General features: G+C 39.0%; 1 protein-coding gene across 13 annotated transcripts in view; it reads right to left on the bottom strand.

The window, feature by feature from the left end:
* The window catches only part of MCF2L2 (MCF.2 cell line derived transforming sequence-like 2), a 209,650-nt gene that overhangs the window by 152,395 nt on the left and 30,385 nt on the right, over positions 1-26,870 (bottom strand). For all 13 annotated transcript variants that reach the window (XR_012494951.1, XR_012494952.1, XR_012494953.1 and 10 more), the window contains exon 3: positions 15,098-15,212. Coding sequence is in view for 10 of the 13 variants with exons in the window: in XM_074328532.1 (XP_074184633.1) it covers positions 15,098-15,212 (115 nt within the window). In the remaining 3 variants the exon portion in view is untranslated. The remainder of the gene's footprint in view (positions 1-15,097; positions 15,213-26,870) is intronic.

Here is a 26,870-nt window from a genome sequence, read left to right on the forward strand (position 1 = left end):
TGATGTGCTAGACACCTGCATAAATGTCATGTAATGTAATCGTCACAACCAGGTTGGTGATAATATTAATATTTCCACTTATACATGAGGAAAGTAATACTCAGAGACATGTGAAAACTAACAACTTGCCCAGAGTCACACACTATGTGCAAAGTTAAGATTCCATTGAAGCCTTCAGACTCTGAGGCCAATGCTCAGGCCACAAAATTCGTAATCTCTGGGCATGAGAAATATTTTAACACATATTCCTTCATTTTCCAATCTTAGTCACTCCTCTGTAACAAATATAATTAAAAGTTTGATGCATCAAACCTGACATTTTGAATATAACTAAATATAAATATATAAGTGTAAGAGGTTGAGGTAAATGTGTTCTGACCCCAAAATATCAGAAAATTTTTGTGGTTGATGTGGTATTTGTTTTCTTAATTAAGCTTTGATATTGATATATTTGCCTATGATTTGCCTTTTTCAGTAAGCTAGGTCAAATAGGAAATATTTCGGTTAACTGAAACTTTACTGCATTGCCATAAGAACTGAATCAACTGTAGGGTTACCAACCATCCCGGTGTTTCCAGGATTGAGGAGTTCCTGGAGACACAGGACTTTCAGTGCTTACACAGTCAGGAAAACCAGGGTAATTGGTAACCCTAATTCAAACGCCTAATTCTAGGCACGAATATGACAGCCACAGGCATACTGCCTGTGGAGCTTTTTACTGAAGGAAGTCAAACTATTATTTAGAGTCATTTATGTTTGTTGACAGGTACTCTGTGCTCGTAAATAGTCTTAGGAATTCCCATTTGAATGGCAGTGCTCAAGGTCATTGTGGGGATAGGAGCTAAAATGATTGACCTGTGGTTTGTTGTTTGTTGTTAATATTATTCTAATTCAGAAGCAAAGAACTCATAAGTTTTCCAGTCTTAATGTCCCTCTTGGCATCTTCCTCTGCAAAATGGTGGGCCGGCACAAGCTTCTCTCAAACACTCCTTCCAACTTTAACATTCTGTGACTCTTTAATTCTATATAGTGACTCAAGCCCCTAGGGACTACAGATATACTTATGCAAATTCCGTTTTGATAATTTTTATAGAGTATGAAAGAGACCATGAGAAAATCTCACATTAAGAATGGAACACATAGGGGACAATTAGTTTAGTCTCCTGACTATCTCAGAATCTTCACTGCATCTTCCCTCTCTCCCCAAACCTGAAACCTCACCTAACCTTATCTTTTGCTCTACAGCCACACATCCCTTGACAACAGGGAGACATTCTGAGAAATGCATTGTTAGGCGATTTTCTCATTGTACAAGCACAAACCTGGATGATACTTACACAAACCTAGATGGCATAGCCTACGGCACACCTAGGTTGTATGGCACTGCCTATTGCTCCTAGGCTACAAACCTATACAGATTGTTATTGTACTGAAGACTGTAGGCAATGGCATTTATGTAACTAAACATATCTAAACAGAAAAAGTACAGTAAAAACATGGTATCAAAGATAAAAAATAGTACATCTATAAAGGGCACATACCATGAATGGAGCTGGCAGGATCGGAAGTCGCCCTGGGTGAGTCAGTGAATGAGTGGGGAGCGAATGTGAAGGCCTAGGACATCACTGTCCACTGCTGTGGCTTTACAAACACTGTGCGCTTAGGCTGCACTGAATTTATTTTTTTAAATTTTCTTTCTTCAATAATAAATTAACCTTAGCTTACTGTAACATTTTTACTTTATAAACTTTGTCTTTAACTTTTTGACCTGTAATAACCACTTGAAACACAACCACATTGTATAGTTGTACAAAAATATTTTCTTTCTTTATCTCCTTATTCTACAAACCTTCTTCTATTTTTTTTTTTTTTTTTTTTTTTGACTTTTAAACTTAAAATCTAAGACACACACACCTTAGCCTAGGCCTACACAGGGTCAGGACCATCAATATCACTGTCTCCTCCTCCTCGTCTTGTCCCACGGGAAGGTCTTCAATGACAATAACATGCGTGGAGCTGTCATCTCCTATGGTAACACTGCCTTCTTCTGGAATAGCTCCTGAAGGGCCTGCCTGAGACTCTCTGAAGAGGTGTCACTCTTTTCAGAAATATGTTCATGGTGGTTTGCTTCTTTTTTTCATTACAGATTTCCTTGTAAGCAGATAATGCACTATAAACATTCCTCACTATTAATGAAAACCTTTTAGTGTTGGGGTCCATGTTTTCAAAGTTTTTAAGGAGCTTGTTAGAGTCTGAAAAAGCTTCTGCTAACCCCATTCAGTGTGAGTTTTCTAGGAGCAATAGTTTCCTTTTCCCTGCAGTTTCCTTTTCTCATGCCTCTTCTTCTTCTATGAGTTTCAGTTCCAACACCTCAATGGGGTATTATCCATGACTTCTTATTGTTCCTATAGTACAAAGGCAGTGTGTGCTTATTGCTATGTTTGAAGGTCCTGGGGTCTTCTCTGTGCCAGACACAAAGAGTTTCAATTTGTGGCCTACAACATTGCCTCCAAACAAGACTGTTATCCTGTCCTTAAAAGCCTTGAAACCTGGCACTGACTTGGCCTCCTTATAGATGAAAGTCCTTTCTGACATATGTTTTCAGAACAAGGAGATTTCATTCATATTGAATATTTGCCTGACAAGTAATTTTCCTCCACAATCAGCTTATCTAGAGCTTCCAAAAACTCTTCAGTTGCCTTCACATAGGCACTTGCAGACTCTCCACTCACTTTCATGTTATATAACGAATAACAATTCTTGACTCGTTCAAATCACCCAGAGTTAGCAGTAAATTCAACATTCCAGTCAGCTTTAGCCTTTCCTTTTAACATCACAAACAAACTTCTAGCTTTGGCTGTGATCATCATGGTGCTAGGAGGGATATGTTTCTGTGTCTGGTCTTCAATCCAGGTCATTAGTAGTTTCCCCATGTCTGATATAAGCACTTTTCAAATTTTTGTTGGTCTTGTTGCCTTCAGTGAAGCAGATCCTTTAACAGCTTTCATCACTTTGCTCTTATTCTTCAAGATCATAGCTATCATGGAATGGGGACATGCCTGACTAGCGAGCAAAAACCATCACTGATTTTCCACCTTTGTAGTCCTTGATCACTCTTAATTTTGCTTCTAGGTCTATCATTCAATGTGGCCTCTTACTAGCAACATTGGCAGTGGATTTTGTACACGTAGGGGCCATGATGAGATTAAATCAAGCACATGAGAAAATGATGTAATCAACAGACAAGGTAAACATGAGATATGTGAGGCTGCTGCCAGCAAAACAGGGCATACTGTTTCACAGCAAACTTTTTTTAAGTAGGAAGAGTACACTCTAAAATAATAAAAAGTTAAGCATAGTAAATATAAGGCAAGAGATGTCTCATCTCAAGCAGAGAGAGAATTCACCCTTCTTACACGATTTTGTTCTATTGGGGGCACTCAAGAGATTGGATGATACCCATCCACCTTTAGGAGGGTAATTGGCTTTTCTCAGTTGATCAATTCAAATGTTAATCTCTTCCACAAACACCCTCATAGGCACACCTAGAAATAACATTTTACCAACTATCTGGGCGTTCCTTAGCCCAGTCAAGTCAAGTTGATCATAAAATTATCACATATCTCCCACTGGTTTTATTTCTCTGAAGAACCCTGACTAATGTAGAGATAGTGTCAAGAGAAGAAGAGATTGAGATATAACCACTGCCAGAAGAAAGAAAGAAAAAAGTCCACCCTAAGTGCAAAGATAACTGAAAAAAAGTCCTGGTAAATTAGAGTACTGAGTAGAGAAGGCTTCAAAGAGGCAGTCTTGAAAAGGCAGTGTCTAGGAGAGAAAAGAAAATGAAAGGAAAAGTAGTGCCTGTGTGATTAAAGGCAAAATTTTACCCTCCTATAAGACAAAAAAAAAAAAAAAATCAAATGAAGGATACAAACCCGTTCCCTTAATTTCTCCCCCAAAATATCTAAGGTCATTGATAAAAGAAATTATTTAGATATACTAACAAAAGATGGTCTTCTTGAACTAGAAATCTTGTAAACCACCCCAAACTACCAATCCTGTCCACTAAATGCAGAGATGTAAGCAGTATCCGTGTATACAAAGTTACTATGCAAAGTTACTATAAAGAGGGCAAAAAATGAGAATCAAAACTTTGTAGATTAAAGAGAATGAGATCACAAGCCACAAATTGGATGAAATATTTGAAAAAGACATATCTGATTAAAAAATTAAAAAACTGTACACAAAAAACTCTTAAAACTCAGCATTAAATAACAAACAACCTAATTTAAAAATGGGCAGAAAACCAAAACAAACACCTCACCAAAGAAGATATACAGATGACAAATAAGCATATTAAAGATGTTTAACAACATATGTCACTAAGAAATTGCAAATTAAAACAACAATGAGATACCACTACACACCTATTAAAATGATCAAAATTCAAAACACTGACAACACCAAATATTAACAAGGATGTGGAGCAACAGGAACTCTCGCTCATTGCTGGTGGGAATTCTAAACAGTACAGCCACTTTGGAAGACGGTTTGGCAGTTTCTTACAAAATTAAACATACTTGTACCACATGCTCCTTGGTATTTACCTAAATGAACTGAAAATTGATGCCCACAAAGAAACTCACACATAAATGTTTACAGCAGCTTTATTCATAATTGCTAAAATTTGGAAGTAACCAAGATGTCCTTCAGTAGGTGAGTGAATAAACTGTGTTTCATCCAGATAATGGAACATTATTCAGTACTAAAAAGAAACGAACTATCAAGTCATGAAAAGACATGGAGCAAACTTAAATGTATATTACTAAGTGAAAGAGTGTGGAAGAGAGACTGTTCCATGATGTGATTACTGCCAGACCCACGAGCTAGATCTGCGCCAGAACAGAGATTACATCCTACAAATCCCCTCAAAGACTATCTGGTTGACCTCTCCCCTATGCCCCAGATGTGCTGGTTCCTAGAACAGGCTGTTGCCCTGCCCTAGGGCAAGCATGTAAGGCATGTTCCCTTATCTGAGATGTGTCACATACCAGTGTCCCATCCATCTTGCCTTGTTCTATATAATTCTTTAGTGCCTGACAAGCAGTATGGAGGAGATCCGTTTTGTTTTGCTGATGCCCAAGATACGTCTCATATGTAAGTTTCCCTTAATAAACTCTGATAATTGCCAGGCTGGAGTAGACTACCTCTTTCTTTAGTCTTTCTCTACCCTCCACATATGGAGGGGATTTTCAGTCTCAGGTATTTTCCCTGGGTCTATGTGTACAAACAAGAAGCTAATCTGAAAAGGCTATAGATACTGTAGGATTTCAACTATATAACATTCTGGAAACAGCAAAACTATGGAGGCAGCAAAAGGATCAGTGGTTGCCAAGGGTTGGGGGTTGGGAGCATGGGCGGGATAAATAGGCAGAGCACAGAGGGTGTTTAGGGCAGTGAAGCAATTCTGTGTAATGGTGGATATATGTCATTATACATTTGTCCAAATCCATAGTATGTACAACACCAAGAGTGAACCTTAATATAAAGTATGGACTTTGGGGGACAATGTAGGTTCATCAATTGTACCACTCTGGTGTGGGAGGTTGTGCCTTGGAAGGGGGGCAGGGAGTAGATAGGAAATTTCTGAATTTTCCACTCAATTTTGCTGTGAACTTAAAACTGCTCTAAAAAAATAAAGTCCATTTTATATTTTAAAAAAAAATTCCTCCAAAAAGTTAGTCATTAAGCAGGAAAATATAACATAGCTCTCCAAACTGAATTAGATATCTACAAACAAGCACTCGAGGGTATGGGGAGAGAACACCTTAAATAAGAAACTCAAAAACCAAGGACAGAAATGAATCTTTTAATACATAAAGAAAATAAGAAATAAAACAAGAGTTTATTAAAGTCAGAAAAATAAAAGGAAAAGACAGAATTATATGAGAAATGCAGTCTAAATTATAAGATACACAAGGGATAATATATTTGAACAAAAATTGAATAAGGGGCAATGAATGACAAAAAGAAAACAAACAAGTGAACAAAAACAGGGGGAAAAAAAGGAAACAGTAAAAAAGCTGAGAAAGTGGTTGAAATTGAAGTCAGACAAAAAAGAACCAACATACTTATAATGAAGTCCTTAAAGACTAAAAGCAAAACAAAGAAACAGAAATAATATTTACAAGTATAATCCCAGAAAACTTCCCCAAAACAAAACAAAACAAAACAAAAAAGACCTGAATCTACAAGTACCTGAAGAGTCTAGCAGGCATCTGGGAAAATTGATCTGAAATTATCAACTCTGAGACTCTAGTAAACTCTAGTAAAACTGTTAGATTTTAAAAATAAACTGTTAGATTTTAAAAATAAAGCAAAACTTCTAAGCACTTCCAGGCAAAAAGGTAAAATAATTTATTAGGACAAGAGAAATATACAGGCATCATACTTCACAAAAGCAACATACAAATCATGGCAAGAATGAAACAGCATTCTGTAACAATTCATGACCAAAAAGTGTGAACCAAGAATTTTATATCCTAGACAGAGAGATAGAGAAGGAGGAGGAGGAGGAGGAGGAGGAGGAGGAGGAGGAGAAGGAGAAGAAAGAGAGACAGAGAGAGAGAGAGAGAGAGAGAGAGAGAGAGAGAGAACATAAATGGAGAGGAAACAAATACATAAGGGAGTAACCTATGGAAACCAAAAGAGGCAGAAAATAGGCATTAACACTTAATTCAATAGAGATCCAAGATGGCAAAGTAGATAAATGCCGTGCCTACCTCCTTCTGTAAACACATTATAATTACAACTAAATTATAGAACAATCAACCTGGAGAACCATCTGAAGTCTAATGGTTTTACAACCAAGGATATAAAAAAGAAACCACGTCAAGACTGGTAGGAGGGGTGGAGACCTGTCCCACACCTGTGGTTGGTGGTTGAGAATCAGGAGGGATATCTTAACCACAGAGGTTCTCCCTGGAGGAGTGAGGGACCCCAGTCTCACAACAGGATGCCCAGCCTGAAGTATTGGTGCCAGGAAGAGGAGCCACAACAACATCTGGCTATAAAAAACAGTGGATATTCTAATCATCTGGGTGGGACAGAAGGCTGTGGGAAACCCAGACATCCTCTTAAAGGGTCTGTACAACAGACTTACTCACTCACAGGCACTCACCCTGGCCTCCCGCAGAGGGAGAGTGACTCAAGGGGTGTGGAGACATAGGTGAGAGACTGAAGTGTGGCTTCAAGGCAAGGACTGGAGAGACTGTCACCATTTTCCCTGTGTGGTCCTTCTCCTGTGCAGCCAGCAGGTGGACCCTACCTGTGTTGAGCCCTCCCCCACACTGTCAAATCTGAATCTGAATTGGTCTGGTGAGCACTGTACTCCACCCTGCTGACTCCCTGGGACCCCACCCTACCCAACTCCCCCAACACTGGAAGCTCTGCTTAGGCCAACAGCCACCCACATCCATACTGCACTCTTAGAAAACTATAGGGGTCCACAGGCTCCAAGGGGGAGGTGACTAACTCAGTGTGCTCTGAGACTTGTTAAGTAGCTCCAAGCTTAGCACTGGCACCAAACCAGAATCTACATTAACCTAGTGAACACAACTCTTCCCACACTAGTGATTCCCTGAGACCCTGACTCATCCAACTTGCACACCACATGAGGCTTTATCAGCGGCTGAGCCTCACAAGACCTGACAGGCAGCAGCAGGCTTCAGGGTGTCCTCACTTTTTGCAGAGCGCACCCCCCCACACCAGGTCCATTACTGGTGGCAGCCATCCTTGGTTCACAGTGTGGCCTCTCTCATGCACATCCAAGCACAGGCAGCAAACAACCAGGGATCACTTTGTAGCTTCTACAAGGTAGTTCCTGGCTGGTGACAGGCAGTGGGCGACCTGGGCCTACATTGGAGCCCTTCCCAAGAGGCCCCAGAACCAAAATATTTGAAGGATGACTTCAGACCACAGCAGAGCACCACTCAATTAGTCCAACAAGCAGCACATCCAAAGGGCAGTCTCAACAGCCACCAGAGCCCAGTGGAGTGAATACCACTCAGTGGGGTAAGCGTCCCTCATAGCAGCCCATAAGCTGTGGATGTGGCCAAATGCCACAGCCAGTCAGCCTGAGCATCAGTCCCATCCACTGATATGTCGATAGCAATCAAGGCTCAACTATAACAGGAGGGCACAGACAACTCACACAAGAGACACTCCTGGAGCACTCAGGGGAGGAGATTGGGCCAGGTCCCCACAGGGAACCTATTACATAGGCCACTGGGCCAGGACTGGGAGACATAGCAGATCTACCTAATACATAGCAATAAATAGAAAGGCAGCCAAAATGAGGAAAGAAAGAAATATATCCCAAATGAAAGAACAGGAGAAAATTCTAGAAATAGAACTAAATGAAATGGAAGCAAACAACTTACTAGATACAGAGTTCAAACCAATGGTTGCAAGGATGCTCAAGGAACTTAGTGAGAACTTCAACAAAGAGAGAGAGCAAGCATAAAAGAGGACATGGAAATCATAAAAAAGAACCAGTCAGAAGTGAATAATACAATAACTGAAATGAAGAATACACTAGAAGGAATCACCAGCAGACTACATGAAGCAGAGGATCAAATCAGAGATTTGGAAGACAAGGTAGCAGAAAACCCAATCAGAACAGCAAAAAGTAAAAAGAATCCAAAAAAATGAGGATACTATAAGGGGCTTCTGGGACAACATCAAGTGTAACAACATTCACATCATAGGAGCACCAAAAAGAGAAGTGAGAAAGAAAGGGGTTGAGAAAGTATTTGAAGAAATAATGACTGAAAACGTTCCTACTTTGGTGAAGGAAATAGACATACAAGCCCAGGAAGTGCAGAGTACCAAATAAGATGAACAAAAACAGGCCCACATGAAGACATATTATAATTAAAACAGCAAAGGTTAAAGACAAAGAGAGAACCTAAAAGCAGCAAGAAAAAGGCAACTAGTAACTTATAAGGAAGCTCCCATAAGATTGTCAGTTGACTTCTCAACAGAAATTTTGCAGGCCAGAGGGATTGGCACAAAATATTCAACGTGACAAAAAACAAGAATTTATAACCAAGAGTACTCTAATCATCAAAGCTATCATTTAAAATCAAATGACAGATAAAGAGTTTCCCAGACTAAAAAAAAGAGCTAAAGGAGTTCAGCACCACCAAACCAGTATTACAAGAAATCCTAGAGGGACTTCTTTAAGACAAAAAAAGAAAGAAAAGAAAGAAAGATAAAGATAAAAAATATTAATAATTAAATGGCAATAGCTACATATCTATCAACAATTACTTTCAATGTAAATGGATAAATGCTCCCATCAAAAGACATAGGAGGGCTGAATGGATAAGAAAACAAGACCCTTACATATGCTGCCTAAAGAGACCCACTTCAGATTGAAGGAGACACACAGACTGAAAGTAAAGCGATGGAAAAAGATATTTCATGAAAATGGAGAGGGGGAGGGAGGTTGGATATTAATACTTATACCAGACAAAGCAGACTTTAAAACAAAGAGTCAAAGAAAGACCCAGTAATCCCACTTCAGGGTATTTGTCCAAAGAAACCCCAAACACTATTTTGAGGGAATGTGTGCTCCCATATATATGTTCATTGCAGCATTATTTATTATACAATGGCCAAGATGTGGAGGCAGCCTAATACCCATTTATGGATGAATGCATAAAGAGAAAGTGGTACATATCTGAGGTGTGATCATAAAATATGGCAAATGCTGCTGCCGTACAATGGAAAGGCAGAGATCTTCAATACTGGAAGCGGTGCGACGAACCTTAGTAAGTGTTTGACAAGTTTAAAGTTGTTGTTCAGTGCTGTCAGTCAGGTGTGAGCTAGGGTTGAGAGAAGGTGTGTTTTAAAGTGTGCCGTAAATCATCCTCCCTTCATGACAACGCTTCGTGTCACACATCGTTTCTGGTATACAATTTCTGTCAAATAAAAATATTATAGTGTGTCCTCATCCACCTTATTCACCAGATCTGGTACCGTGAGACTTCTGACTCTTCTCCAAAGTCAAAATGACCATGAAAGGTAAATGTTTTAAATCAATTCAGGTCATCAAGGCAGCCATGACAGTGCAACGAAAGACATAAAAGAGGACTCCCAGAACTGCTTCAGAAAGTGGCAAGAACGATGGGACAAGTATGTTCCAAGTGAGGGGAAGTATTTTGAGGGGGATTAATGGCAGTGTGTCTTTTACTGTAATTTTTTTAAAATTTAAACATCACTGTAGATTTTGATCACATCTCATATATAATGGAATATTGCTCAGCCAGGGAAAGGAATGGGTTCTTGCCATCTACAGAGGCATGAATGGACTTGGAGGAAATTGTGCTGAGTGGACTATGTCAAAGAGAGCAAGACAGATGCAATGTGATTTCACTTATATGTGGAATCTAAAGAACAAAATAAACAAAACAGAGATACAGAGAACATTTTGATGGATGCCAGATGGGAGGGGTATTAGAGGTGTGGGTGAAAAAGGGGAAGGGATTAAGAAGTACCAATTGGTTGTTACACAGTAGTCATGGGGATGTAGGGTATAGCATAAGGAATATTGTCAATAATATTATAATAACTATGTATGGTGTCGGATGGGTACTAGATTTATCAGGGTGATAGATGGGAGGGGGTTAGGGGGTAGGTGAAAAAGTGAAGGCATTGAGAAGTACGAATTGGTAATTACAAAATAGTCACGGAGATGTGAAGTAAAGCATAGGGAATATAGTCAATAATATGGTAATAACTATGTATAGTATCAGGTGGGTACTAGACTAGTCAGGGGGAATCACTTCTTAAATTATATAAATATCTAACCACTATGCTGTACCCCGAAATAAATATAAAGTAATAGGTAATGTCAACTGTAATTTAAAAATTAGAAAGGTGGGCAAAAGGTGAAGGGGAATAAGAGGTTAATATTTCCAGGCATAAAACAAATAAGTTATGGGGATGTAATATACAGTATGGGGAATATAGTCAATACTATCGTGATAGCGTGGTACAACATCAAATGGTTGCTGGACTTATCATGGTGATCACCTTTTTAGGTATATAAATATTGAATAACTATGGTGTACAACTGAAATTAATATAATATGGCATGTTAGCTATATTTTTAATAAAAATCTTAAAAAAAGAATTTATATCCTGATAAGGTGGCTTTCAAGTATTAAAGCAATATAAAAAGCTATAAACATGTAAAAGCTCAGGAAATTCTGTACCTATGAGCCCTTTTTGAAGAATCTAGTAAAGCTTCAATCAAAAGATAACTTGGCGAAACTTCCGCAAAGGGATTAATTTAATATATATAATGGAAAGTCTAATACTACATAGGATGGAAGAATAATATATAGAAATAGTGCAAGTTAAAAGATGGAAGAAGAGAGGACAGGAGAGGAAAAATGAGATGGTCATTGACTGTTGTAGAGGCAATAGGTGGGAATTAAAGGTTAGTATTGAAAACTGACAAACCAGATAATAAAAGGTTACACTTAAAAACAAGGACTAATAGCACTAAAATGGGTATAAATACAAGGACAAAAATCACAAATTTTCTTAAATACCAAGTTAAAAATAAAAAACAGCAAAGAAAATGTATAATGTAGAAAAATATAGTAAATATAATACATCTGGTAGTTACAACAAAATGATGACAAAATTGAAACTGAATGTATCAGTCATATCAATAAATAGTATCAATTCATCTAATATAAGAAAAAGGTTTTCAATTTTACTCACAAAGAACCAACTATATACTATATACCAGAGAAAAATCTAGAACAAAATGATTCAGAACGGCTAAAACTAAAGGAAGGGGAAAAGTATACCAAGCAAATGGAAACAATAGCAAGGGGTTTCAGTCTTGATATCAGACACGGTATAATTCAAGCCATAAAGCATTAAACATAAAAAGGAACACTTTTTAATACTAAAAGTCACATTTCACAATGAAGATATGATAGTTATAAATAAATGCTCCAAGTACTATAATAACCAACTTTTTAAGGCAGACGCTAAAGGAGATATGAGGAGACAGAAATACACTTTACATAGGATATTTTAATACACCACTTTCAGTGTAAGACAGAGCAAACAGACAACACATCCATAAAGTTATACAAGACCTAAACAACATAATAAGGAAGATCTAATGCGTATGTGTAGAAATATACATCCTGATACTTGAGGATTCATCTTTTCTTCAAGCACACATGGAACATCTACAAAAATTGATCCTGCTATAAGGCCACAAAGAAAATACCTGAAAATTTAAAAACCTTCTATTAAACAACTCTTCAGTAAGAGGAAAAATATAAAATAGAATACAGAATTTCTAAAATACAGTGATAAAAATACTACAGAATTTTTGGGATACAGAATTTATGGGATACATTTAAAGCAGGGATCAGAGAAAATTCGTAACTTTAAACATTTATATCAATAAAATGAAAATAAATATAATTTTCAACTCAACAAAATGACAAAAATTAAGCAAACCAAAAAAAACACAAGGAAGAAGATGTTAAAGATAAAGGCAGAAATGAATAAGGTAGAGATGAGGAAAGCAACAGATCTAATTAACATATGAGCATCCTTTCCCTTTCCCCGTCCTGCGTATCCTGTCATTCTCTTCTACTGCGTCAGTTCTTCCTGTTTCTATGTCATGAGCCCTCTGCCAACTGCCTATAAAACATTTTGCAAACTGGGAAGGGCTCTGGTGCCTGGAAACCACTGGTAACATTTAGGAAAATGCAAATTTTGATGAATAGGAATCATAAAAGGAACGAAGGTGGCTTCATTCTTTGGAATCTGAACCAGGAAACTGGATGATAAGGTTCAGGTCAATTCCCCTTTCAAGCCTCTTACCCTGGTTGTCTCTGTTTTATGCTGAAACCAAGGGGTGGGGCAGCAAACACCAGAAAGAGGAAGGGGAATAACTGGTCAGACAGCTACTTTCTCAAGAGACAAACGGCACTTGAGGAAAGGAAAATACTCCCTAGTTTACCAACAATTATATAAGGAACATAGAACAGAAAAAAGAAATCAAGCCCAAAGAGGAACCCCTTGTTTTGTCTTAGCTTCTGCTTCTGTGACATAGGGGTCTCTACCCTTCAGTGCTTCTCTCTACCCTGTTTGAGATGGCACTTAATGTACAGTCCTCAGTGCGACTCAGAAAAGGCTGCAAGGACAAGATGAAAGTCACCTGTTTCATTTAGTGTATGACTACTTCCAGGGATTCAGTAAAATGAGATAGTGAGATTAAAACAAATATAATGGCTGGGGGACACACCCACCTGTTGCCTACCTCCCTGCTCACTCTCTTCCTTGCTGCTCCCCATAGAAGGAGAAGATGCTAAAATGATGGGTTATTGTTTTGGAATGTAATTGAGCCAAAGATGGAGACCAAGTTCAACTCCCTACAACCCAGGGAAGTCGAGGCACAAATGAGGAACAGGGTTTGACTCTCTCTGTCAGTGTCCCTCTTCTCACCCTATGAAAATACTTTTTGACTGAAATGAATCATACCAGAACTGGAAATTCTACCAACATTATTTCTTGAGAATCTACTGTGTGCTGGGCACTGTGCTAGGGCTACAGATTTAAAAAAAAAAAAAGACATTGGTCCCTCATCTTGAGTAGTTCACAGTATAGTGGAAGAGGCAGAAGTCATTTCCATCCACCGTGGTGTTACATAAGGGTTCTGTGAAAATGAAGTCTGTGAGAGAAGAAATGGGGTCAAGAAAGGTTTCCCTGAAGAAATGGGATCAAACTGAGGATTGATAAATGTGGACAAGTTAGCCAGGTCTAGAAGGGTGGGAAAGGTAGTTCCTGCAGAGAGAACAGAATGAGCAAAGCCCAGAGACCACAGTATCTTTCCCTCAAATCAACAAAGCCCCAAATGCTCATGTTTGCATGTGCATACCATATGTGGGGAGGGGAGGAAGAGAGGGATGGAATTGGTGAAATAGAATTTAAGTACTGAACTTAGAAGAAGTACATTAAAAAGAAATACATAACCTTCTCTCAAAAAGTAAGAAGGATAAAAACAAAAACAAAAAAACCCTTTAGAGAGGGTTGGGGTGAAGCAAACAAACCAACTTCCTAATCTCTACAGGTGGGATCACACTCCAGGTGGCCTTTCCATCGCAAAGTTGGCATTTACCTCTAAATCATATGAGGCAGATGGAAAGCAACCACAACAGCACAGGCGTGCGCGCCGCTGTTGTGTAAATTCCAAACCACACAGCAGTTAGTAAGAGATGATACCAAAGCAATACAAACCCATGGAGGGTGGGGCCAGTCTGCTCTGCTGGACAGTGGATATAGTGCTACCCAAGAATCGGGTTTGGACCACACTCCCAGATCCATCTCTGTCTGTGAAATGATTGTTACCAATATGAACTCTGTCCCACACTCCATCCCTTGGAGATCAGGGTATTTATTAACTTAAATGGTGTAAAGATGTGAGACTAGGGCTGGAGAGGGTGGAAGTAGCAGATGCCCGAAAACATCTCTGCCATGGCCTTCACTATAAGCACAGTTTTTACTCTCAGCCTTTCAGCTTCCTTACTGTGTGCTTTAGTTTCTCCATCTGACAATGACAGTTATAAAATCTGTCCCTGAATTTCTTATTTAGGGGAGATGAATGAAATAACTCCTAACATGGTTTGAGCTCCTTGAGCAATGGCTGTGTGTCAGACAACAGGCCCCAGGAAGCCAGAATGACCTTCATCTAAAATAATGAAACTGACGGAACAAAGACAGCTTCAGTTGTTCAATAAATTTTTCATTCACTCCACATTTATTAAATACCTCCTATGTGGACAGTTTAGACAGAACTGATGCTTGTTTATCATTGTTTTCTAGTCTCATTCCACATCCCTTGTCTATGACTGATGGATAAGAGAAAGTCATCGAGTGACATACTAGTGAGCTGTGCTCATAGAAGATTCCATCTTAACTCAGCCCTGCCACACGGGAAATGTGGAATAAAGCCAGCGACGAGGAAGGTAGCAGAATGCTGTGTTCACCTTACCTGGGGATGCTAGTCAGGTAGGTCATGACATTCAGGAAGTCCTCGTCGGGGATGTGTTTGAACCCCACAATCTCTGGAAAAGTAATGATGGGGGCATCGTCTTTCCCTCGGCCTCCTGCAACAAAAATGGGTAGTCAAGATGTTAGTGAACTGTTTTCACATGATGCCTCTGCAGATAAAGGACTTTCACTAATACCAAGTCGGAAGATGTGTATTGGCCTCCCCATTTTCTACCTATATTATTTCAGAGTAGAATGTGGGAAGGTTGACATTGAACTATTTTGAGCAAGTCTCTCTACTCCTTCATGCTTGCTCAGTGGTGTTGTGAGAATTTGATTTTTGAATCCTTTGAAGATAGTTCCCATGTTTCCCTGAAAATAAGACCTAGCCAGACCACCAGCTCTAATGCGTCTTTTGGAGCAAAACTTAATATAAGACCTCGCATTATATTATATTATATTATATTATATTATATTATATTATATTATACCCAGTTTTATATTATATTGAAATAAGATTGGGTATATTAATTTTTGCTCCAAAAGACACATTAGATGGTCTGGCTAGGTTTTATTTTTGGGAAACATGGTACTACCATATAAAAAGTAATATTGATTTAATTATTTTGGCATAGGTAGGATAGTAAACAATGCCAACACAAATACATAATATTTCTCTTCATTGTTTTATTTTTTAAAGACTTTTATTAAAGTATAGCTAACACACAATATTATATTAGTTTCAGATGTACACAATAATTATTCAACATGAATATACCTAGAAGTGATCACCATAAGTCCAGCAACCATCTAACACTGTACCTTGCTATCACAATATTATTGACTATATTTCCTATGCTGTACATTACATCCCCATGATTTACTTATTTTATACCTGGAAATTTGGACCACTTATACCCCTTCACCCTTTTTCTCCCCTTTTAAAATTTTTCAACTACAGTTGACATTCCATATTATTTTATATTAATTCCAGGTGTACAGCATAGTGATTAGACACTATATAACTTAAAAAGTTATCCCCTGACTAATCTAGTACCCATCTGGCACTATACATAGTTATTACAATATTATTGATTATATTCTCTATGCTTTGCTTTACATCCCCGTGACTATTTTGTAACTATCAATTGATGTAAATGTTGGTATACTTGATGTTGTCCCAGAGACCCCTTAAACTATTCTCATTTTTTTGAATTCTTTTTTCTTTTTCCTGTCCTGTTTGGGTGTTTTCTGCTACCTTATCTTCTAAATCGCTGATTTGCTCCTCTGCTTCATCTAATCAGTGTTGATTCCTTCCAATGTATTCTTCATTTCAGTTATTGTATTCTTTATTTCTGACTGGTTCTTTTTTATGTTTTCAATCTCTATTTTTATGTTTCCTATCTCTTTGTTTAAGTTCTCCCTGAGATCATTGAGCATTCTTATAACCGGTGTTTTGAGCTCTGCATCTGGTAGATTGCTTGTCTCCACTCTGTTTAGTTCTTTTTCTGGAGCTTTGCCCTATTCTTTCATTTGGGATGTGTTTCTTTGTCTCCCCATTTTGGCTGCCTACCTGTGTTTGTTTCTATGTATTAAGTAGGGCTTCTATGTCTCCTGGTCTTAGTAGAGTGGCCTTATATAGTAGGTGTCCTGTGGGGTCCAGTGGCACAATCTTCCCATCACCAGAGCCAGATAATCCAGCTGTGTCCCTTGTGTGGGTTGTGTGTACCCTCCTATTGTAGTTGAGCCTCGGATGCTGTTTGCATATCACTGGGAAGGAGTCACCCTCAGACTGATTACTTGTGAATACTGGCCATGACTATAGTGGAGGAACTATTGTGCAGGAGCTGACCCTACAGAGCCTGCCCAGTCTGCCTTTTGGGTGTGTCGTCCCCAGAGGTGGCTGGATGATGCTTTAGCTCAGTCCAAAGCTGGCCTCCAGGTGTGCCAGTTCCCAGGGCCTCCTGGGAGTGGCCTTTCCTCAGGCCAAGTTCAGCCACAGCTTATGCCCTGCCCAAGGCTACCTGGCACGAGCCACAAAGCCATTCACAGATGACTGCCACCCACACTGGGCTTGGAGGTGCCTTGTGAGGCCAAGCCACAAACCGAGGCTGGCTGTGGCTAGTGCCAGGTTTAGGGCTGCTCAGCAAGTGGTATGGGACACACTGATGCCAGATGCTGCTTGTCTGGATTTTGAGAGATTTTAGGAAAGTCTGAGCCAAGACAGGCTGTTTGTACTGAAAAGCCACTAGAGGCAGCAGCTTGGGTGTGCCTGAAAGTTGAATGGGGCTGGGTCTCAGGGAATCACTAGGGGCAGGGAGAAAGAAGAGTGTTAGTCAGGTTGATAGAGACTCAGATACGGCAGCTGCCTGTGTCTATAGGCCAGGAGGTCGGAGGGCTCAACAAAGAAACAATGGCTTCTGCCAACTCTTCTGTCCAAGAGAAAGATGCCCTTTCAGCCCTTGCCCTGAAGCTAGACAACTCAAGTTCCTCCCTGTATGTCCCTGGTGCCTTATGAGCTGCTTCTCCAGCACTAGGGCTCAGAGCGAGTGAGTCCGTCAGCGAGTAAGTCCATGTGCAGGCTCTTTTGGAGGAGCTCCTAGGACTACAGCCTCCCTCGTCTCAGCCACAATTTCTTCTGGTTTTCACAGCCAGAAAGTATGGGGTCTTCTCTTCCCAGCACTGGAACCCTGGGCTAGGGAGCCTGTTATAGGGCTGGGACCCCTCGCTCCTCCCACAGGGAGACATCCACAGCTGAGATACACCTTCTGATTTTTAATGGTCACATGAGGGTATGGGACCAGCCCATTCCACTTCTCTGCCTCTCCTACCGGTATTGAGTATCTTCTGTATGTCCTTAGTTGTAGCCCTACAGTCAGCTCAGCTAGACATCAGGCAATGCTCAGTGATGGTGGTTCTGTAGTTTAGTTGTAATTTTGATGCGGTCATGAGAGGAAGCAAGCACAGTGTTTACCTACTCCACCATCTTGACCAGAAATCCTATTTCTCCTCATTGTTGTAGTCAGTAAGTATCAAAGCTAAAATACATGGTGGTTAAGAGAGTTAGCTCTAAAATCAGACAATTTTGTTCAAATCCTGCTTTGCCACTTAATTTCCATGTGAGTTTAGGTAAGATACTTAACCTAAATAGGAATTTCCGCGTGTGTGTGTGTCTATACCACTCACACACACACACACACACACATATATATATACACACATATGATATATATGATATATAATATTATATATCATATATATATATATATATATATAGTACAAGATATATATATATATATATATATATATATATATATATATATATATATCTTACACCTACCTCAAAAAGTATTGTGAGGATTAAGTGAAAACATAGATAAAAAGCACCTTAGTAGAGTGCTTATTACATATAAGTGCTCAATAAATGGTGACCATTATTATGGTTATTATTATTACAAAGAGGCATAATCAGCTGCACTTCAATAACTTATACAAAGACATAAGACATCGCTGTGAGAATAAAAATGTAAAATTAATATTGAAATATTTAATTCATTGGAACAGAGGCCACCAGATTAAATTAAATAGACTGTATTTCCCAACCTCCTTGCAGCTAGAGGTAGCCACATGACTAAGTTCTAGCCCCACAGTTCCCAAACTGTATGCCAGGTACCCAGGAAACCAGAGTGAACTCACAGAAGCCCCATGAACGTTTTACATTTTTTGAGAGAAACAGCAATAGTTGGCATCTGTCAGATGGCATGTATGCTACTAACTTGAGGTGGTTCACAAATTCAACATTAAATTGCACTATATTCTTCTGAATGACATTGCATCTTTGTGAAGGTGGGTTTTGGTGGCTGCTGGAATAAAAGCAAGGGCAGAATGAAAATCAATGTACAACAGGAAATGAGGGTGGTGACATCTAGTCTGATTCCAAGGTTTGAGATAATTGTAGTTGTCTAAGAATGAAACTTGAATATTACTTTTTCTTTCAATTTGTGTGTGTTTATTTTTTCAAACAGCTACTAAGTTGTTAGGACTTATAGACTTATTAAGATATTTTAACTGTTAGCCAAGAAAGGCTGTGAAAAAAGTTACTGCGATACTAAGGCATCAAGAACTGAGACAATTGGGGACCCTATGCCCTAGCCAATGGGATATGAGCTGAAGTGCTGCGACTACCTTCCAGGTTATGTCCATGGAGGGGAACTACGTTAAGAGGAATAATGGCTCCCAAGTGAGGCCAACAACTACAAATGTCTGCATGTATTTCACATACCTAACGAAAGTTATCGGTGTAGGGTGTGGTTAGTGAAGACTGTGTGATTAATGTGGGTGTGGGATTTTTGAGGAAATTACAGAACAGAAACTCTGAGAAGCAAAGGTGTGCAGTCTATCTGATGACATCACCATTAAGATCATCCAACCCATTCTGCTGTTCTGAGTCTACACTCTAACTTTCCATGTAAATTTGTTTCAAGGGAGAAAACGTGCTATTGAGCAAACATGACTATTTGTATCATGTAAAGTCAACATCGTGGTTTTACTATACAAGTCTCTTCTGAGCATTGTTAATATGAGTCTTAGGTTCTCAGAGACCAATCACTAAGAAACAAAATGTGAGATTTGTTGAATGAGTAGTCATTCTTCTCCAGAAAGTTCCTCTTTATTAATCTTGCATGCTGATTTGCAAGTTAAAAAAATACACCGAGCTTTGACAAGCAGTGATTGAGCTATGTCTTTATATTGACTGAAAACAATTTAGATCAGGATTCTACCGTGTTTCCCTGAAAATAAGACCTAACTGGACAATCAGCTCTAATGCATCTTTTGGAGCAAAAATTAATATAAGACCCAGTATTTATATTATATTATATTATATTATATTATATTATATTATATTATATTATATTATATTATATTATATTAATGATATTATTATATTATATAAGACCCGGTCTTATTTTACTATTAATTTTTGCTCCAAAAGATGCCATGGAGCCGATGGTCCAGTTAGGTCTTATTTTCAGGGAAACACAGTATCAGCTATCACCCAAGCTTCTTCTTTTTTGCAGTTTCACAGCCATAGGAAGTTCCAGAGAAACCTAAATTAAGAGAATTTGCATGTCTAGTAAGGCTAACTTTAGAGGTGCTGTAACAACTGTATTAATTGTATAACAATATTTGCCAACAGAATAGCTAAAACACTTCAACGAACCAAACAACACACCCTAAAATATTAGGATATGATTCCACCATTTAATGATCTTATCTTTTGTCATTAATTATAAATTAAAGGTAGTCACACCTAAATGGAGAAAGGTAGGTGGAGTTTTCTTGTATCTTACTTATACAAATATTGACCACCAAAGAAGCCCTCCCCACCACCCAGGTTAACCGGGGGACACCACCTGCTGTTGAATATCAGTCTTAAGAGGAAGAAGCACCAAAGAAACAAAGCTAAGCCTGCCCATAGCCTTGACAACCACGACAATGCATTCACTGCCACCTTGTGAGGAAATATGGAAAGGCAAAAGGAAGAAAGTGCAAAAGAAGTCTCTTTCAAGAAAGATAAAGAAAACCAAACTACTTGGAACTAAGTTAAATGATTATTTAAATAAAATAAATGTCACTCCTCCCAGTATAATTTTTACCTGTTCATTAAATGGCAGTGAGACTTCGTTATACAGAGGAGATTTTGAAACACTGGGAAATCCTACAGGAACAGAGTGAAGATCAACAATGGGAGAGAGAGTGAAGCCGTTACTGTTATTTGTTTCCCAGTATCTATTTTCCCTTTCTCCTCTCCAAAAGAACTGATTTTATCTGGAAAAAAGGCAGCCCCACTCCTTGGCAGGCATTTTGGAAATCTCAGGGCCTGGGATAATAAATAATGTGTCCTACATAATAAACAATTGTCCTACATCCTGTATGATTACCTAATGTCTTACCAGAAACTCAATATAAGTGAAAAATCCATTTCTAGTGATCTGATCCTAGACTCTAACTCTATTTTACATATAATCACAAAGTTTTAAAATACTTTTTCCAGTTTTATTGAGATATAATTGTCATATAACGTTGTATTAGTTTAAGATGTACAACGTAATAATTTGATATATGTATATATACTGTGAAATGATCACCACAATTAAGTTTAGTTAACATTCACTACCTCACATAGTTACATTTTTTCCTGTAGTGAGAACTTCTAAAATCTACTCTCTTATCAATTTGCAAATATACAATACAGTATTGTTAACTATAATCGTCGTTCTGCACATTACAACTCCAGAACTCATTTATGTTATACTGGAGTTTTGTACCTTTTGACCACCTTCACCCATTTCCCCACCCACGACACACCCCCACCTCTGGTAACCATCAAATCTGTTGCTTCTAGGAGCTTGATTTTTCTTAGATTTTATATATAAGAGAGATCATAAGGTATTTGTCTTTCTGTGTGGGACTTATTTCACTTAGCACAATGCTCCCAAGGTCTATCTATACTGTCACAAATCATAAAGTATTTTTAAACAGTTTTAATATATACTGAATTTTCCAGGATTGTAACGACCCTATAAATGGAGAGAAGATAATACTTTACTTCCTTCAGAACTTTATCAACAATTGTTTACTATTTCAGAAAACCTCTATGATAAGGCCACTCAGGAGTGTCTGGTCACCCATACCTCAACTCAGTATTTGGACCTGTCACATTCATGATGAATACAGGGGCAAGCACATGACTATTTCATTATTTTTTCTAGTGTAGCTAGAAATACATATTGAAATACATTTATTTTACTATGCTTACTTTTATTTCTTTCACATTACTGTTCTTTACATTTCATTTTTTAACATTTTAAAAAGATTTTTATTAAACTATAGCTAACATACAATATTATATTAGTTTCAGGTGTACACAAGTTATTCGACATTTATATACCTGAAGACCTGATCACCATAAGTCAAGTAACCATCTGACACCGTACCACACTATCACAATATTATTGACTGTCTTCCCTATGCTGTACATTACATCCCCATGACTTGATTTATACATGAAATTTTTAACTTCTTATTCCGCTTCACATTTTTCCACCTTTTAAAATTTTTCAATTACAGTTGACATTCCATATTCTATTATATTAATCTCAGTGTACAGCATAGTGGTTAGACATTTCTATAATTTAAGAAACAGTCTCCCTGATTAGACTAGTACCCTCCTTGCACTATACATAGCTATTACCATGTCATTGACTATATTCTCTATGTTGTACTTTACATCCCCATGACTGCCGTAACTACCAATTTGTACTTCTTAATCCCTTCACCTTTTTCACCTTACCCCCCAACACCCTCCCATCTATCACCCTGATAAATCTAGTACCCATCTGACACCATACGTAGTTATTATAATATTACTGACTGTATTCCTTATGCTATATCCTACATCCCCATGACTGCTTTGTAACAACCAATTTGTACTTATTCACTTTCCCTTTTCCACCCACCCCATATGGCAACCATTAAAATGTTCTATGTATCTATGAGTTTGTTTCTGTTTTGTTTGTTCGTTTTGTTCTTTAGATTTCACATATAAGTGAAATCCCATTGCATCTGTCTTTCTCTGTCTGACCTACTCCATTCAGCACAATACCCTCCAGATCCATCCATGCCACTGCAGATGGCAAGAACTCATTCCCTTTCCTGGTCAAGCAATATCCCTTTGGATATATGTACTATCTCCTCTTTATCCATTCATTCATCCAGACACCAGGGCTGCCACATCTTGGCCATTGAAAACAATGCTACAATGAATATATGGATGCACATGTCCCCTTGAAGTAGCGTTTGTGTTTCTTCAGATAAATACCCTGAAGTGGGATTACTAGGTCCTTCTTTGTTGCAGGCTCTGTTTTAAAGTCTATTTTGTCTGGTATAAGTATTGCTACCTCAGCTTTTTTTTTTTTTTCCATTTTCATGAAATACTGTTTTCCATTTCTTTACTTTCAGTCTGTGTGTGTGGTCTTTCAATCTGAAGGGTGTCTCTTGTAGGCAGCATATGTAAGGGTCTTGTTTTCTTATCCATTCAGCCACCCTATCTTTTGATGGGCGCATTTAATCCATTTGCATTTAAAGTAATTATTGATAAATATGTAGTTACTGCCACTTTATTATCCATACGAGTATTTTTTATCTCCCCCCCCACCCCCATCTTAAAGAAATCCCTCTAACATTCCTTGTAATACTTGTTTGGTACTGAACTCCTTTAGCTTTTCCTTGTCCAGCCAGTCCTTTACCTATTCTTCGATTTTAAGTGATAGCCTTGCTGGGTAGAGTAGTCCTGGTTGTAAACACTTACTTTTCATCACTTTGAAAATTTCATGCCAATCCCTTCTGGCCTGCAAAGTTTCTGTTGAGAAATCAGATAACAATCTTATGGGAGCTCCCTTATTCGTCACTAGTTGCCTTTCTCTTGCTGCTTTTAGGATTCTCTCTTTGTCTTTAACCTTTGGCATTTTAATTATGATTTATCTTGGTGTGGGCCTGTTTGGCTTCATCTTGTTTGGGATTCTCTGTGCTTCCTGAGCTTGTATATTTATTTCCTTCACCAGATTATGGAAGTTTTACGTTATTATTTCTTCAAATAGGTTTTCAATTCCTTGCCCTCTCTCTTCTCCTTCTGGTACCCCTACGATGTGAATGTTGTTACACTTGATGTTGTCCCAGAGATCTCTTAAACTATCCTCATTTTTTTTGGGGGGGGGGGGATTTTTTTTCTTTTTGCTGTTCTGATTGTGTATTTTCTGCTCTTTATCTTCTATATTGCTGATTTGATCATCTGCTTCATCTAATCTATTGTTGATTCCTTCTAATATATTCTTCATTTTAGTTATTGTATTCTTTATTTCTGACTGGTTCTTTTCTATGTTTACTATCTCCATTTTTATGTTTCCTATCTCTTTGTTTAAGTTCTCCCTGAGATCATTGAACGTCCTTATAACCAGTGTTTTGAGCTCTGCATCTGGTAGATTGCTCGTCTCCATTTTGTGTAGTTCTTTCTGGAGCTTTGTCCTATTCTTTCATTTGGGATGTGTTTCTTTGTCTCCCCATTTTGGCTGTGTTTGTTTCTATGTATTAGGTAGGGCTTCTACATCTCCCAGTCTTACTAGAGTGGCCTTACTTAGGTAGTAGGTGCCCTGGGTGGCTCAGTGGAGCATTTCCTGGTCACTTAAGCTGGGTACTCCAGGCTTTGAGGGTTGTGTCTGTCCTCCTGTTGTAGTTGAGCCTTTGTTGCTATTTGCATGTCAATGGAAGGGATTGACCCTCAGGCTGATTAGCTGTGAGGACTAGCCATGACTATAGTAGAGGAGTTGTTGGGCAGGGGTTGAAACTCCAGTGCAGGATTAGCTTTAGCAAGGCTCCGGTGCCTGTCCAGTGTGCACTTTGGGTGTATTGTCCCTGGGGATGGCCAGGTGATATTCTGGCCGAATCTGAAGCTGGACACCTGGTGTGTCAGCAATGGTGCCTCCTAGGAGGGGACCCACCACAGACCAAATTCAGCCCAGGTTCAGCCACAATCTGTGTTATGCCCAGGGCCACCTGGCATGAGTCACAAAGCAATCCACAGATGGCAGCCACCCACACTGGGCTTGGAGGTTCTTTGAGAGGCCAAGCCACAAACTGAGGCCAGCTGTGGCTAGTGCCAGGCTTGGGGCTGCTCAGCAAGAGGTATGGGACATGCCAAAGCCAGATGTTGCTTGTTTGGGTTTTGTGAGCCTTTGAGAGATTTTAGGAAAGCCTGCAACATGAACCAAGAAAGGCCATTTGTACGGGAAAGCCACTGGAAGCAGCTTGGGTGGCATAGGGTCTCAGGGAATCAGGGCAAACAAATGGTGTTAGCCAAGTTGATGGAGACTCAGATATGGTGGCCGTCTGCATCTATACACCGGGAAGGGGGAGGGCTCAACAAAGAAACAATGGCTTCTGCCAGCCTCTCCGTTAGGAGAAGGCTGCCCCTCTAGCCCTTGTCCTGAAGCCAGATAGTTCAGTTCCTCCTCGTAGGTCCCTGGTGACTTTTGAGCTGCTGCCCTAGCACTGGAGCTCGGAGTGAGTGAGTCTGTCAGCGAGTCTGTGTGGGGGCCCTTTAAGAGGATCGCCTGGGACTCTAGCCATCCTGTTTCTCTTAGCCACAATCTCTGCTGGTTTTCAGAGCCAGAAATTATGGAGACTTCTCATCCTGGCACTGAAACCCTGGACTGGAGAACCAGGTGTGGATCTGGGACCCCTCACTCCTCTGGGGATACCTCTGCAGCCAAGATATCCCTCCTGATTTTTAATGGTCACATACAGGTGTGGGACCAGCCCATTCCCCATCTCCACCCCACCTACCAAGCTTGAGGTGGCTTCTTCTGTGTGTCCTTAGTTGTAGGGCTTTGGTTCAGGTAGATTTCAGGTGATTCTCAATGATGGTTGTTCTGTACTTTAGTTGTAATTTTGATGTGGTCATGAGAGGAGGTAAGCACAGCATTTACCTACTCTGCCATCTTGATCAGATCTAATTTTTTAATATTTTTAAGTATATGAATAAGTAATGGGGTAGCTGTTCATGCTCTGTGGGTGCACAGCTAACTACATTTCCCAGGTTACCTTGCTATTAAGTGCATCCGTATTACTAAGCCAGGTTCCAGTCAATGAAATGTGGTGTGTGCTGTTGCTGAACTGAGGCTTTTAAGAAGCAGTATGCTCTCTTTCCCGGCTGCTTTCTGGACGCAGACAATAAGAAGGCCACAAAATGGATAACGCAGATAATAATAAGAACCACAAAGGGAAAGGAACCTCCATTAGTGAGCCTTCACTTGAAGAAAAGTCACCTGCTGACCAGAACCATACATGCTGGACGGTTCCAAGAGTAAGAACTAAGTTTCTATTGTGTTTGTCTCAGCTACTATACACTTTGAAGTATATTTGTTATAGGTTATGATATCTATAAATTTCACTTCGAGATAGTGAAGAGCAATACAAATCATTTGATATGAAAAAAAAGGCATTTGGTCCAACATGATTGAGAACCATTTCTGTAGCCTGCACTGCCCAACGCAATGGCCACGAGACACATGCGGTTGTTGAGCATTTGAAACGTGACCAGTCCAAATTGAGATGTGCTGTAAGTACAAAATACAAACTAAATTTCCAACACTTAATACAAAAAAAGTAAAGTATCTCATTAATAATTTTGCATGTTGATGACATGCTGAATAATATTTTAGATTATTGGGTTAAATAAAATATATCAAAATTAATTTCACATGTTCCTTTGCTTTTTTAATCTGGTTACTATAAAATTTAAAAGAACATATGTGGGTCACTTTATATTTCTATTACATAGCACTGCTCTATACCTTCTTGAATTGGTTCTTATTTCCCAGGTGCCAAGTTACTATTTCCATCTCTTATTTTGATATGAGTTTTGACTCTGCTCACTTCCTTGGTGAGAACTCCCCACTTGTCTCTGGGAATATGACCTCTACCTACCCTGGGCTCCACTGGTTGGAGTATGGGGAAAATTAATCAGTCACTCAACTCCTTCCCCAGTTCAGCCACTGTGTAATTATATACTCATTATATACTCACTGCATAATTATATACTCATATACTGAGTTTTGGTATAAAGCTGCAGGAATCCACCTTGCCCCACCACATCATCTATTCCAGACCTTGATGCACATTGGCCTTGGGGACTTCTGTGGTGTAGGACCACAGCA

This window comes from Rhinolophus sinicus, linkage group LG01 (genome assembly GCF_036562045.2).
Source record: "Rhinolophus sinicus isolate RSC01 linkage group LG01, ASM3656204v1, whole genome shotgun sequence".
NCBI classification, from domain to species: Eukaryota; Metazoa; Chordata; class Mammalia; order Chiroptera; family Rhinolophidae; genus Rhinolophus; species Rhinolophus sinicus.